The sequence below is a fragment of the Nicotiana tabacum genome, chromosome 7, assembly GCF_000715075.1.
Source record: "Nicotiana tabacum cultivar K326 chromosome 7, ASM71507v2, whole genome shotgun sequence".
NCBI classification, from domain to species: domain Eukaryota; kingdom Viridiplantae; phylum Streptophyta; class Magnoliopsida; order Solanales; family Solanaceae; genus Nicotiana; species Nicotiana tabacum.
In genome coordinates this window covers 141722602-141737709 of record NC_134086.1, presented here as the reverse complement: position 1 = coordinate 141737709, position 15108 = coordinate 141722602, and the positions used below count along the sequence as shown (strand labels likewise).

The following is a 15108-nucleotide window of genomic DNA, read 5'->3' as shown; positions in this document are numbered from 1 at the left end:
TTTGGGAGTAATTCTCATATAGGGCAAAAATCACGTGCTTACAACCACCCAACAAAAACTCTATCAGAGCAGGGAATCAGGTAAGATAACTTGCATAATATTTAGCGGAAAATATTATCTGAGGAAGAAATAGGATGTTCTTTTCTAGTCTTCCACAAGGATTCAGGTCAGAAATAAGAGAAAAATGCATGCTGTACAAAGACTGCAAGGCCAACAGCTTCAAATGTCAAAATTCATCAATATAAAAAAAAATTGCACCAAAGAACCCTTTTGTCCCATTTTTCACCCATGGATCCATACAAGTGTTTTATGACACCTAAATTAATTCCCACTATCAATACTAAATATTGTATTATAAGTTTAAAACCAACAAAATAATCTGACACCATGGACTTTCCACTTTTTTCTGATTTCTCACCGAAATGTACGTGCATGTGCATGAAATAAAATTCGCATTATCACCTCATCTAAGCAACTAATAAATTTTCTCTCTGCAAGATGCCAAAACTACTTCACAAAGTTTTGAAAGAATCAAGGACAACAAACAGGCTTTGCATTTCAATTCCAAAAGCAATCAAGAAATACTACTTCTTACTAATGGATCAGAACAGAGTTGCTTATTCTAACTGGAGTCACAACAGTAAATTGGCAATAAGTAAATTCCCAACAAGAACCATGTCGAAAGTGTCAGCCCTTTAACAGAATGGATAAGATATTACAACAGAAGACCTTGAATACCTGAAATCTGATAACCAATGGTGGCAGGAGTGTTGTTGTCCATGTTTGGGTCAATTAAGCTATTTGTGTCAGCTGCAGAGCTCAATGGCACACTTGTTGACAGCATTGGCGGTAAAAATGGCGAACTTTGGGAAAGGTGGTTGTTATTCGGAACAACAGGAAACAAGGGCTGAGACACGGGAACAGGTGGATTAGATGCCGGGAGGCCTGGAGGACTAACAAGCGTTGGTGGTGCAATAGCTGGCATTGGAGGCCTCACATTTTGCACAGGAAATAATGGTTGTTGCGGCAGACCCATTGGTGCAGGAGGAGGAACCGAGACAGCAGGATATTGTGGATACCAAGGTTGGGGCCGAGGGGGGACTGGCCAACCAGCGGGAGGCATCGGCACAGCAGGATTATAGCTGCACAAACAGGCCAGATCCATGTAAGACTTTTTTTTGAAAATCTGATCCATGTAAGAATTTATATACCTATTGGAGGTGCTCATTAAAAGTTAATAAATTCAAAGCATGCCAATAAACAACAAAATGTAGAAGAAAAGGTTAACAAAAAGATAAAAATGCCAAGGCTAAAATTACCCCTATTATCTTTTTTATTTTGTGACAATGGTCTCCTCGACTAGTCCATCGAGTAGCCAGTTAGAGCCCACAAGCATAAGTGCTGCCGTGCCAGTTCATATCAGTGTTGTTGTTGGAATTCAAACATGGAATTTCAAGATTGTTACTGCTATCCCTCAACTACTCAGCCATCCCTTGGAGACATAATTCTGTTTTATCTATAGGCCACAAGGATAACAAGGAAGAAATGTGTCAACTTCAATACTGAAATCTAAGCTGCTGAACACCTGAAAAACTAGCGCTAGAATTCTTTACAGACCAATTCTTGACAAAATTTAGGTATGCCACACCATCAGTCATAACTATAACAAAGTCAGAGCTGGGATATGCTATATTAAAGAGCTAGATTCCTAATCTCATATATTCATTATTCTGCTCGTTTGACCAAGTAATACTGATCCTAACATAGGAATCTTTCAGAAGAAATCCAGAAACATTAGGTAATCCTAGAATAGAGATACAAAGCAAGCAGTAGTCCTCCCTCCGGATCCTTCTCGTCATATGTAAAAGCATGTCCTCAAAAAGACCAGAATCAACTGTAAAAGAACTAAACTTTAGTACAAGAGACTTCTGCTAAATCACTGTCCCGGATGGGCTCCAAATTGGAATATTTGTAAGTCTATCTTCTTAAAAAGAAATAGTTGGTTCTCTTATTTTGTATTGATAGCTGTGTTACTAGTCAAAATTGTAAAAGTTTTTCTTTTTCAAGAAGTACGAATTTTTCTTTGCATTTATTCTGTCTTACAAACAAACTTATTCAAGGAATATACTCCTTGATACTGATAAACCGACACGAATGACAGATTCCATCTTAAACAAAACTTATTCAAGGAGAACATATGCTTTGATAGAAGAGATAAAAATGAATTGACTCCAGGCTTCAAGAACAAAATGAAGAGATCATGACTCGCAACTTATGGGGGTATATTTTCTCACAAATCCCAAATATCGAAAGTTTTTTCTTTGTGATAAAACTCATGCAACAGCATATGAAAAGGAAAGTATCCTAATTTATTCAAACACAAGGAAATCTGAACGCATAAAAAAGCATTTCCACGACTAACATACAGTGGTGGCATTGCACCAAAAGGTGCCCGGGGAGGGTATCCTGGAATTGCACCACCAACATACTGGGATGACGGAATGTCCACTTTGGCAGTTTTTGCTGGGGCCTCATCATCTACAGGAAAATAAAAGCCATAGAGAGAACAAACTTAGGTTTATGTAGTCATGAAAGCAGAGAAGCTAGAACAGACAACTCTAGCAGCATCTATGGGAAAGATCTGCAGAAAACTGAAAAGGTAATACACTCATATTAACTCAAAGATGAGATAAAGGAAGTCACTAAAAGCTCAAACACAAAGGTACTAAAAGCTTAAACACATAAACACCAGGGGACAGCAAGTAGAGAAATCGGAACATCAATTGCTTTTAGTTTAGCAGATGCAAGGTTGAAAACTTAAAAACAAGCTTCTGATTTCTGCAAGTTGCAGGCTTATACAGAAGTAGAACTAGTCAGGAGCCCATACTGAAACACAGACTTAACACCCAATAGAAGTAAGATATTAATATGATACAAGCTCCAGATAGCTACTTCTTTAACTATATTCAAACTAATGCCCTGAACTTCTGTCACGACCCTAAACCCGAACCCGATCGTGATGGCGTCTCTCGTGAAGAAAAGGCTAGCCAATTAAACCCAATTCACTTTTAAACAGTTAAATAGCATAAAAGCAGTCTAAAACATGATATAGCAATACTAAGTAGCGGATAATGTCAATAAAGTGGGGAAGTACAACCCAACACAGCCTTAACCGGGGTGTCACTAGTCATGAGCATCTATAAAACCCAATACAAGTCTGAAAGGTCTACAACTAGTACAAAAGCCTGATATGAGATAGAAATGATAAAGAGGGAGAAACACGAGTCTGCGGACGTCAAGCAGCTACCTCGTGAACCCCGAATGTCCGCCGGGAGCTCTCAACTCGCACTGGCAGGATCAGCAACGCCTGAATCTGCACACAGGGGTGCAGGGAGTAAAGTGAGTACTCCAACTCAGTCAGTAACAAATGTAAATAACGACTGAAAGTAAGAAAACACATAAGGCACAAGGCATTCTATAATGAAGCAGTAAAACCATTTAAAAGCAGTACAACAGTGGAAAGTCAAGTAAAATCCTCTTTCACAAATAAACAAGTAATTGACAGGTAATTAAGGTAGAGTAAACAAATAGAAGTTCGCCCCTCGGACACAGTATCACCACATCCGCCCCTCGGGCAACATCTCAGAACAATAACAGCCTCTCGGGCTCAATCTCACATCACAATGGATACCCGCGCTCACTGGGGGTGTGCAGACTCCTGGAGGGTCCCCTTACGGCCCAAACGCAATAACAAGCCATCTCATGGCATCAACTAGGCCCTCGGCCTTATATCAATCAAGCCACCTCGTGGCGTACATATCTTAGGCCCTCGGCCTCATATCAGTACCAGTGTTTCCTCACAACTAGGCCCTCGGCCTTACTCAGTCAAAAATACTCACAAGCCCCTCGGGCAATAGTAAAACAGTGTTTCTCGGCCCAAACATCATTTAAAATATCATTTAAGTCTTAAAACTGAGTAAACATGGCTGAGTATGAAAACAGTGAAAAATAATAGGACTGAGTTCAAGTGTAAAGTCAAAACAGTGAGGAAATATCAATAAAAATCCCCGAAGGGTTCAAATAGTTGGCACGAAGCCCAAATATGGCAATCAACCCAAATCATGATGATAGCAAATAAGTTTCAGTCAAATACGCGGTAAAATCATCAATCGGGATGGACCAAGTCACAAATCCCCAATAGTGCACGACCTCATGCCCGTCATCCAGCGTGTGTCTCACCTCAATATAGCACTACGATGTGCAATCCGGGGTTTCAAACCCTCAGAACATCATTTACGATCATTACTCACCTCGAACCGGTTAAATCTCTAGCTCGCGACGCCTTTGCCCCTCGAATCGGCCTCCACGCGGGTCGAATCTATTCAAAATCAGAACGAGGACGTCAACATATACTAAGGGAACAAAGCTCAAGCGAAAACAATCAACAAAGGGCACAAATCCCGAAATTACCAAAAACCCGAGCCCCAGGCCCGCTTCTCGAAAATCAGAAATTTTTATATCAATAGATTCCCCATCTCCCCACGAGTCTATGCATTTCAAGAATACCAAAATCGGAGTTCAAATAACCCCTCAAATCCTCAATTTAATGCCTCTTAAACTCAAGCCTTAATCCTCTATTTTTAGCCTTTTAATTCCTTTAATTTCAGTCTTAAATCCATGAAATACTACCATAGAAATGTGTTTTAGGTCCAAAATACTTACCTTAACGAGGTTCCCTTGAAATCTCCCTTCAAAAATCGCGAAGGAAGAAATATATACATTCTGCCCAGGCCTCTCTGCATTTGCGGTCCAAAACCCGCTTCTGCGGTACCGCTTTTGCGTTTAACACACCGCTTTTGCGAAAATCACTCAAGCCGGCCACTGCCGCACCTGCGATCCTTCTTCCGCATTTGCGGTTCCGCAGATGCGGCCCCCACAACCGCATTTGCGGTTTCCTGACAATCCCCTCCATAACCGCTTCTGCGGCTTCTCCCTCGCATATGCGGCGCCGCACCTGACAACAAATTTTCTCAAGTCTCAAATCTTCCCGTTAACCATCTGAATTCACCCCGAGGCCCCCGGGACCTCAACCAAAAGCACAAACATAACCCAATACCTTATTCAAACTTGTTCCAATCATCAAAACGCCTCAAACAACATCAAATCTACCAAATCACACCGGATTCAAGCCTAAGTTTCTAAAATCTTCGGAAATACGCTTTTGATCAAAAACCCAACCAAACCACGTCCGAATGACCTGAAATTTTACACACACATCCCAAATGACACGACGGAGCTACTGCAACTCTCGGAATTCCATTCAGACCCCTATATCAAAATCTCGCCTACCAACCGAAAATCGCCAAAATATCAACTTCGCCAATTCAAGCCTAAAGTTACTCCAACCCTCCAAAACCCATTCCGATCACGCTCCTAAGCCATAAATCACCTCCCGAAACTAACCGAACCATCAGAACTCGCATCCGAACCCTCTAACACATAAGTCAACATCCGGTTGACTTTTCCAACTCCAACTCCCTTACAAGAGACTACGTGTCTTAAACCTTACTAAAATCATTCCGGACTCAATCCGACCAACCCGATACCATAAAACACGGATAACGAAGCATAAAGAAGCAGAAATGGGGAAAACGGAGCGGTGACTCATGAGACGACTGGCCGGGTCGTCACAACTTCAGTAGCACTATTTCAAGTTTTCAACACCCAGAATTTAAGTTCCTAAAACCAAGTTAAGGGAACATTCTTGCCACATTAGTTGCTATTCAATAGTAACAATACAATGGTATAGCAAGCAAGACAAGACCGCAAAAGTAACTTCTCTACTTGTCACAATTGAGCAAACCATAGGACTCCTCCATGTCACTCAAATGGCAAATTCAAGCACATCACTATAATGCTCATACCTCCTCTCCATAGTGAGCTGCTAAGACATCAGGTGGGATTCCTTGCATTCCATATACTTCAATATCTGTTGACTCTCTGCTGGCTTTGGCATTTGGTACCCTGTAACAGCCAAATACTCTTGCTTAATACATTTAATTGCAAGGAAAAAAACACCTGATAAAAAAATGCAAAAAAAAAAAAAAAAACACGAACAATTATAAGCATATTGGTTCCTCACTTCCTCCCTGTGCCAAGGCTTCCTTGGGTAATTTGACCCGGCAATATGATTTGGCAAGAAGAATTAAGAATTTACAAAGATAAGTGGGTCGAAAGACAAGGTCAAAATTGCTTTAAAGTCAAAAGCACCCATCCACAATAGACCTAAGGTAGTATACATTAACAACTATGTCTTCATCCCAAACAAGGGTCTGATATATAAATCCCTAACATCCATTCTGCTCCATTGGACCCGTTTTATTGCAATACTCAATGATTTGTCTTAGAATCACCTATATAGAGCATATACCCACATGTGTCCTACTAGATCTAATGCAGTATGACATTTACAATTTTTTAGTTGCATTGAATGGATGATAGAGAAGGGAACTTTGGTGCAATGGTAAAAATTATTGCCATATGACCGGAAATCACGGATTCAAGCCATATTCCCAGAGAGAGTAGAATAGAAAAGTCTGTCAACTCTTTAGTTTTAAAAGGTTTAAATAAGTGTATGTAGAGGAAACATCCTCTTGCAGAAATGCAAAGTAACTTTGCATTCATAAAACACAATGGTCAGCGAACCCTGCTCATAGCTGGAGATTATGCACCAAGACTGCTCTTTATCAAAAGGCAATAGAATGATCTTATACTATAAAATTTAACTTTTGATATAGAGAATAAATGATTCTTTCTGCAACTTCACATTAGCCAAATTCTAAAATATGAAAATATATCAGGCATTGGCATATCTATATTTTTTTCCGGTGATATTCCCTATATTATAAACCAAAAACCTGACCTAATTTACATGGTGCACTTTTTTGAGGTTAATTAACTAATTTTGTTAATAATCACACAGAAAAATTGTGGATAAAGGAATATCATGACAAGAATACTAAAAATTACACAATCTTTTTCTTGTTTCAAAGTTAATAAAAATGAATTCCTTACCGGCTGCAGAACAAAATTTACGTTTAAACTTTGTCCATTTATCACATTATAACTACTTAACATAATGATACTCTCTTTTTTTGTTTTATAAATTTAAAAGAAGAATAAAAAACTTAATTGTTCCTTCTCTAATATGACCAAATTTTCAAGCTAGTTTTTATGCTTTCATGTCCCAAAATATTCGGATTAACAGAACTATATTTTTACACATCCTTCAAGGTATCTGTTCAAACTTGTATTCAAAAGTAAGCACCCACTCACTTGGATATAAATTTTCGTTACACTTTTATGAACAACCTTAATAGAGGGATTAAAGAAGGAAGCTCATAAAGATACAAGAAGTTTTCAAGGAAATGCAATAACGAGGAGGAGGAAGAGGATCCTAGAAGCAGCATAATGCAATTTCCCATCTTTTACAATAAAAATCTTTATTTTCCTTGAATCATTTGAAATAGCATGTCTTCATTTTCCTTTGGAATATATATATGTCAGAAACCGTAATAAACCATATTTCTTGTACAATTTCTATCCCTGCAAAAACTTTCTCCTCCTTTCCCGATGTTTGTGGGATGGGAGCCGACTTTGAAAAACAAATCATCCTGAAACCTCACTCATCTCCATCAATCATAATCCAAGTCTATCCCCCAAGAAGCTTTTTCCACCAGCTTACAGAAAAAAAAAACTCATACCTTACCAAGACACCATTAGTTACCAAATTATAAAAAGAATCAAAGCTTCTCCCTTTAAGCCTCATCATATGTATCAAAATCTTCCAAATTAACTCTTGTTAACCACTTCCATTTAACTTCAAACACAAATCTGTACTCTCAAAAATTCACTTCTAAAAGCACAGAAAGGAAATTTCCAAATCTTCTCTTTCCCCTTTCCTCAAAAGAGCCATTGTTTTTTGTAATGTTGTGTATGATGGGCTACAACTGGCGATGTCTAAGACTATATTTGACCTGCTAAAATGCTTATACAGGGAAGGCAAAGACAAAGAAACTATGAAGAAGTGGATCAAAATCCTAGCCGGCATTTGGTGGACCTTAAGGAACGAAAGGAACCAACGGGGCTTTGAGGGTCACTCTAATCCAGTCTGAAAGATAAAAATCAACTGTCCTTTTTTTTTTGTTTTCCTTTTGGTGTAAAATGGAGTAGGGCAAATGATGCTCTATGTTAGACACTATAGAAATCTTTACATGGATATATGTGATGTTTATAGAGGAGAGCTAACCAGTTTTTGCTTTTTGCTGATGATCCTGATGCAAAATGGCCCAGCACCTCCTTAGTGCTGTTTTGCTACTAACGGAATTTTCCTTTTACTGATAAAAGAAAAAACCATTTTTATAAATAATTAAATATTCAAATCCCAAATAAAGCTAAGCAAGTAAATAGGTACAAAAACACTTTACAGCTCCAAGGAGCTTAAAGTTAAATGTATCCATACCTCCCACGGCAACAAGTGCGGGATAACTACGACAATCAAGGCAAAATCACCTAGTATTTCTCTTATAAAAAAGAGATCACCTAATTTTTTGTCTCCGCTAGGATTTAAACTGGTCCCTAAAGTATGCACACACTTCATTGATCACAAAGCCTCACCCTTGGGTGCGAGAATTTAATACTATCTAGAGACACTTTTTTACCGGTAAGCAAAGTACTGTCAATGGACGTTTTTTTCTTAATAACTCAACGTATATCTCTCTTTCCAGTTTCCACAACATCTACACGATGTTATGAGCCATCCACATGACCTATCACTTCATACCCATAAAAGTGTCCATTTTGTGCTTCAAACCATATTTCAACAAATCTACTGTCTCTTTTGGCGTAATACATACGGAGACACCTAAAGTTGGCACGATCTTTCACTTAGACACTTAAACTAGACCTCTTTCCAATTAGACATGTTTCTTAGGCAATTCTCATACCAATTAGACACGTTTTTTGCTGGCTTATTAATTAACCAAGCGCGTGTTCTGCAATCTCCGTCTACGTGGCAAAAGTAACCATTATAAATCGTGCCATATCATTTTATTTGTCCACCTCACTGTCCACCTCAGCTATATTGTGTTATTTCCACTAAAATACAGATAACTAGCCCTAAACAAACATCTAAACATATTACCATTGTTCCTTTTACCTTCGATGAAAACGAAGAAAGGTCCTACCACTGTTAATCTTCTTCTTCTTTTGGTCAATGGTGTTGGAATCTAGTATTTCCACTGATTTCTCACCGTATTTACAATGCTTCAAGGTCCAATCTCTCCTTATTTTCTATTGCTACAGCTAGGGCTAAGTAATCTGTAAGTTATTTTTCAAGTTAGGTTTTTTTTGGGGTTTTCCTTTGTGCTGGTCCCTTGTCGTCTTATGTAAGGGAATATTATGGAGGATGACTATATTTTAACTCGCTTTCACCACGGGGGTACATTTATCGAGCAACCTGTCCCACTATACAAAGGGGAATTAGATGCTTTTGCTGTTGCTATCGATAAAGACCATTTTAGTGTTGTCGAGTTGTCTGCTTATGCTAAAGACCTTGGGTATGCAGTTGTCGAAAGGTTTTATTGTCAAAAGGAAAAAGATGGTGATTTTATCAAAGTCTTTTCTGATTTTCAGTTATATGAATTTGTGAAAGATTTAAAACATGGTGATATTTTGGATGTTTATTTGCGTCATGGTGTGAGTCAGCCTGAAGTAGTCGAAGAAAATGTTGGTCTTTTATGTGGGGCAGAAGTAGGTGGGGGTGGTAATGACCAATTTAAAGCTAGGGAAACACCTGGGAGTAATACAAATACTGAAGAACCTATTAAGCCGCCTACTGAACCAACTCACAATGTTGCTGATCCACCTATTGAGCCTCCTATTGAACCAACTTTGAATGATGCTGAACCAACTCACAATTCTTCTGAACCAACTGTAAATGCTGTTGATGGAGATGAACCACCAAACCATAATGTTAATGAAGATGGAGTGCAATCAGATATTGAGAGTAGTGAATCAGAAGAAGATGTTCTTCCAGAAGAAGATGATTCAGATGTTGATGATGAATTGAGATCTCTAAGGGCTGAAAGGAGGAGCAAGAGGCAGGGTAAGCAGAGGAAAAAACCAATTGCAACAGATGAAATACCACTAGGAGAAGTAGGTATTGACAGAGGATTTGAGGATGTTTCTTAAAGGGTACTTGTAAAGGTGAGCTTCTAGTTGTTGTTGGCAAGAATGGAAATCAGCAAATGTTTCCTATAGCATGGGCAGTTGTGGACTAGGAGACAAAACATAGCTGGAGTTTTTTCATCAACTACTTGAAAGATGATTTGCAATTGGGAACTGGAGAAGGATTGACTGTGATGGCAGATATGCAAAAGGTAAGTATTCTATTCTGTTGTCTCTTAAGTAGCCTATTAAGTAATTTTGGTATTTGATGTTCATTAATGTGATATGTTCAGTTGTTAAGTACTTAAGTATTCTGTTATTTTGTTAAGTAATTAGTATTCTGCTGCTGTTAAGTATTCAATTTTGTGTAGTAATATGCTGCTGTAATTTGAATTAATTATTGTGTAGAGATTTGCAGCAGCTATGAATGAAGTTTTACCTAATGCTGGATTTAGGATGTGTGCCAGGCATATATGGTCTAATGGCATAAGAAATGGAAAGGAGAAAACAGTTTTGGGGGTGCTCTAAATCTAGTTATGAAGTTAAGTTTAAAGATGAGCTTGAGAAAATGGACAAACTTGGTAAGGATATTTGTAAGGATTTGTTATATTATCCAAAAAAGTCATGGGTTAGAGCTTATTTTGAAGTACATTCCAAGTGTGATGTTGTTGAAAATAATATGTGTGAGACCTTTAATTCATGAATTTTATCTTCTAGGCATAAATCAATTATAACTATGTTGGAGGAGATTAGAAGGAAAATAATGACTAGGCAAGTGGATATGTTGAAATTTGCTGATACTTGGATATCTGATATATCACCTATGGCAAGGCTATTGTTAGAGGATAGCAAAGACCTTGCTAGAAAATGTACTGTCCTTTGGAATGCTGATGTTGGATTTGAGATTGGAGAAGGGCTGCATAAGCATGTAGTTAATCTGACTGATAAGGTTTGCACTTGTAGAGCTTGGCAGTTGAGGGGTATTCCATGTCAACATGCTTGTTCTTGCATACTATCACATAAACGAAGAACCTGAACAGGCAGTAGAGCATTGGTATAAGAGGGATACCTTCTTAAAAGCATACAAGTATTTCATCCAGCCTATGACAAATATGAAGATGTGGCCTGAAACCAACAATCCTAAGATAGAGCCTCCCAAACCTAAACCCATTTCTGGTAGACCTCAGAGGAACAGAAGAAAAGGCAAAGATGAACCAAAAAAGAAATATGGAAAGTTGTCCAAGTGTGGAGTGAAAATGACATGTTCCAAGTGTCATCAACAAGGACATAACAAAAGATATTGTAAGGTAAGTGTTTCTTGTCAAATATTTCCTATTGCCATCACATGTTTCATGTTGTTCATATGAATGTAGTAATCTGTTTCCATCACTGTTATTCACTGATGTTGCTCAATGTTATGTAGGCTGAAAATTGGATGCCTTCACAACAAGGTAGCCAAAGCTCACAAGGTGCTAGCCAACCTGATGCAGCTGGAAGCTCAAGCCAACCTACAAACTCTGTGTGCTTTGATACAACAAGGGTTAGAAGGGTTAATGAAGCTAGAAGCTCAAGCCAACCAACACCAAGTTCAACAGATTCGAGCAGGCCTGCTAGAAGAGGATTAGGTAGTCAACTTCCTCCAAAGGGTAAAGCAACTACCAGCCAAAAGAGAGGAAGGGGTGCAAGTAAAGAAGATGCTGAAAAAGGAGCACAAAAAGGTCCAAAAATGTTGGATTTGGCATCTACACAGCTGCAAGTGGAACTCAAATATTAAAGGTATATAATCATACATATTTCATCTATAATATGACTTGCAAATAACTTACTGATTGTGGTTCATTATTTGGCAAACTGCAGCCCGGAACATCAAGCCAACGAGTTATGGTAAGTGGTTCAACTTATAAGAGTGCAGCTCCAACAGGAATTGACCTTGGTTTTAAGGCTAGAGGCTTGAGGTGGAAGGGTCAAGATGCTATCACAACTTCCTAGTTGCAGCAGATGAAGGCAAACTTCAGCAAGAAGTAGTATCTTAGGAACTTATTTTGTCTATATGTTATATAGCAGCAACCTATTATATTTTGGGATCTAGTTTTTGAAGGAACTAAACTTTAAGTTGTATTCAGTCGTGTAATCTTACTGTTCTGTTTTGGATATATGTTATACAGCTGCAACTTCAGCCTTATTTTGTTTGTTTTGGCAGAATAGTTACTCTATGTTCTGAATAATTACTCTATAATGCAACAGCTTCAGTCTATATGTTCTGCATTTTGAAACTGCATCATGGTTCTATGCCTTGTACAGAAGTTGTATATTACAGCACTTTCAAAATTCAGCAACTGTAAATTAAAACAACGGTTTCAACATCTGAATATAAACAGAAGTTTATAACAAAATTCAGTTGTATTTATACAACATCTGAATATTACAACAACAGTTTCAAAACAGAAATTTAAAGCAACAACAGGAATCCGTCTTCTTTTTGTTCATCAATCAACCAAAATTCATCAGTCATACAGTTTCCATAAAACGACCAACAATACAACAACAATCATCAAAAGGATCCGTCTTCTTTTTGCTCGAACTTTCTCCTCTTCAAAAGCTTTGACTCTCTTTAATAAACCCCAAATTATATTCTTCGCTTGAGTAGGCATCTCATCGTCATACCAACAGAAATAATCACATCCACCCTTTTTCTACAAATATCACAAAACGCTTTTAATCAATTTTTATCAAAGAAAATAATTCATAAAACAGAATTTACAAATTATGAACAAACAATTTACCTTTCCGATTTTGCAAGCAAAAAACCTACGACCTGGGTTTAATTGGGTCCAAGAAGTATTCAACTTTGGAGAAACACCACACTTACAGATTCAAGCAGCAACGCAAGGTGACATTGACGAGTTCGTCGATTCTGAGAAGTTCGACATTAATACACACGGCAACAACATAAATGAGAGGAAGAAGAGAAGAGAAGAAATTAATTGATACCAAGAAGAGAACAGAAACGAGAGAAAGAAGAGAAGAGAAGAAAAGATTTGCTGGAGAATTGCTGGAGAAATCTGAGAAGAAGAGAAGAGAACAAATAGGTTTTTTAAGAATTGGGAAAGGGATTAGGGTTTAAATAATAATTGTCAATCCATGTTACCGTTATGTGTCTAATTGAGAAAGGAAAAGTCACTTTTTGGAATCCTTCACGCGCCTAAATAGGTTTGAATTCACGCTATATGCCACCAACAAAAAACGTGTCTAATTGGTATGAGAATTGCCTAAGAAACGTGTCTAATTGAAAAGAGATCTAGTTTAAGTGTCTAAGTGAAAGATCGTGCCAAATTTAGGTGTCTCCGTATGTATTACGCCGTCTCTTTTTAGTTCCAATAACATGTTTCTCATGTATATCGTTTATACTCATGCCCTTCCCTCTTTTTCCACATGGCCCATGACCCATCATTATACTACTAAAATTTCCATTTTCTCCTTACAACTGCTTCTCCCTAGATCCAGCATAAGTCTCTCAAAAGTGATCCTCACCAAGGCCCAAATATATAGATCGAATCGGTATCCTTAAAAGCAAAAAGCCCAAAACATCGAAAAGGCTCATAATGCGTGAAGCGAAAATAACGAAATAAATCGAAAAATTCTATAAAGTGAAGCACACATTTTAAGAAAGATTAAAAATACCATACATTATTAACTTAGTACTATAATAATCAAAGTTCAACTAAAATAACCAATTTCAACATCCAACATACAATAGTGCCTATAGGAAGCTAACTCCTCGGATTCAATGACCATTTCTTGTAGGGGTCGCTTTGGGCGCATCATTGTACAATGAAGCACACACTTTATCCTAAACAAATGACTTTCAACATTAAGCGACGAACCCTCACTTCGCATCGCTTTGTCGCTTAAAGTCATTCACCACTGAGATAACCCATAAAAGTCGTTTCAGGTTCAAGGGCTAAAGCTTCTCTTAACAGAATCCCTTTGTAGTCCTTTCCCCTTAATAACAAGGTAAGCTCCAAAACAAACTAAAGTGCGTTGATGTTACTAACTGTTGACATGGCAAATAAAACTAGTGAAAAGAAGGAGAAGGGTTCTCCTTTGAATCTGGAGAAGAGGACTTGAAAAAAGGCCAATATCAATTTTTCCTAACAAAAACTCCATTTTTTGGTAAAACACACTCAATTTTGGGTGGCAGACACGCGAGACGTGTTCAATAAGGCACATTTTCGAACATAAAGTGCTCATAGGTCGAGTCCTAGATTAGGTGTCCAAATAAAAAAAATAACAAGTTGCCACCTACATACTCCACCTAATTAAGACCTAACTACATCTTTTTAATAACTGAGAAATCCTCGACAGCCAGTGTCACATGATTTGAAACTCAGTAGATAATGGGTATGTTCCTGATTCCTCTACCATTCCCACTTAAACACAGGAAAGCCCAATTAATTTAACCCCTCTACCCGACCAAACTAGCCCAGATCCGCGTCCAAACCCGGTCCAAACCCCACCAATAACCAAAACGACGCCGTTCCAATGGTCTTGATCAGGACCGTTGATTTATTTCCATCGGGTGGTCCAGAACTAAGCCTCATTTTACATATAACTGTCCTAAGCTTACCCCCTATCAAACGCATCTCTCATCTCACCCCCTCTCCTCAGAGACTCCGCCGAGCTCCGCCCTAAAACCACCGCCCGACACCCAAACGCCTTGAAATTAATACCAATTACTCTCCTCGACCTCCACATCCCAAATCCTCGAACGCTTCTCCTCAAATCCACCCAGAATTCGTCGAATTTTAGATCAAAACTCGAAACCCTAGCGCCGCCACGATGTTCTCCGGTGGCGGCGCCACCTCTGTTCAACCCCAAATC

The 15108-nt window shown here is 38.4% G+C and overlaps 2 protein-coding genes across 11 annotated transcripts; one reads left to right on the top strand and one right to left on the bottom strand.

Moving 5' to 3' along the window:
* Nucleotides 1–528: 528 nt before the first annotated feature.
* LOC107819835 (protein SUPPRESSOR OF FRI 4-like) lies at nt 529–8372 on the bottom strand. Of its 10 annotated transcripts, none has more exons than XM_075217763.1 (6): nt 8309–8372; nt 5925–6024; nt 4311–4378; nt 3308–3373; nt 2427–2538; nt 529–1142 (listed from the first exon to the last, which is right to left on the bottom strand). In XM_075217763.1, the coding sequence occupies exons 5-6, from the start codon at nt 2435–2437 to the stop codon at nt 716–718; spliced, it is 438 nt and encodes a 145-aa protein (XP_075073864.1). In that variant the 5' UTR covers nt 2438–2538; nt 3308–3373; nt 4311–4378; nt 5925–6024; nt 8309–8372; the 3' UTR covers nt 529–715. The 10 variants fall into 10 exon arrangements, with proteins under 10 accessions (XP_075073864.1, XP_075073861.1, XP_075073863.1 ...); XM_075217760.1 differs by lacking the exon at nt 8309–8372 and adding an exon at nt 6118–8302; XM_075217762.1 differs by lacking the exon at nt 8309–8372 and adding an exon at nt 7764–8302.
* Nucleotides 8373–10421: 2049 nt separating this feature from the next.
* LOC142162336 (uncharacterized) lies at nt 10422–12201 on the top strand. The gene is made up of 6 exons (XM_075218678.1): nt 10422–10439; nt 10636–10694; nt 10945–11176; nt 11268–11534; nt 11651–12003; nt 12085–12201. The coding sequence occupies exons 1-5, from the start codon at nt 10422–10424 to the stop codon at nt 11999–12001; spliced, it is 927 nt and encodes a 308-aa protein (XP_075074779.1). The 3' UTR covers nt 12002–12003; nt 12085–12201.
* Nucleotides 12202–15108: the final 2907 nt, after the last annotated feature.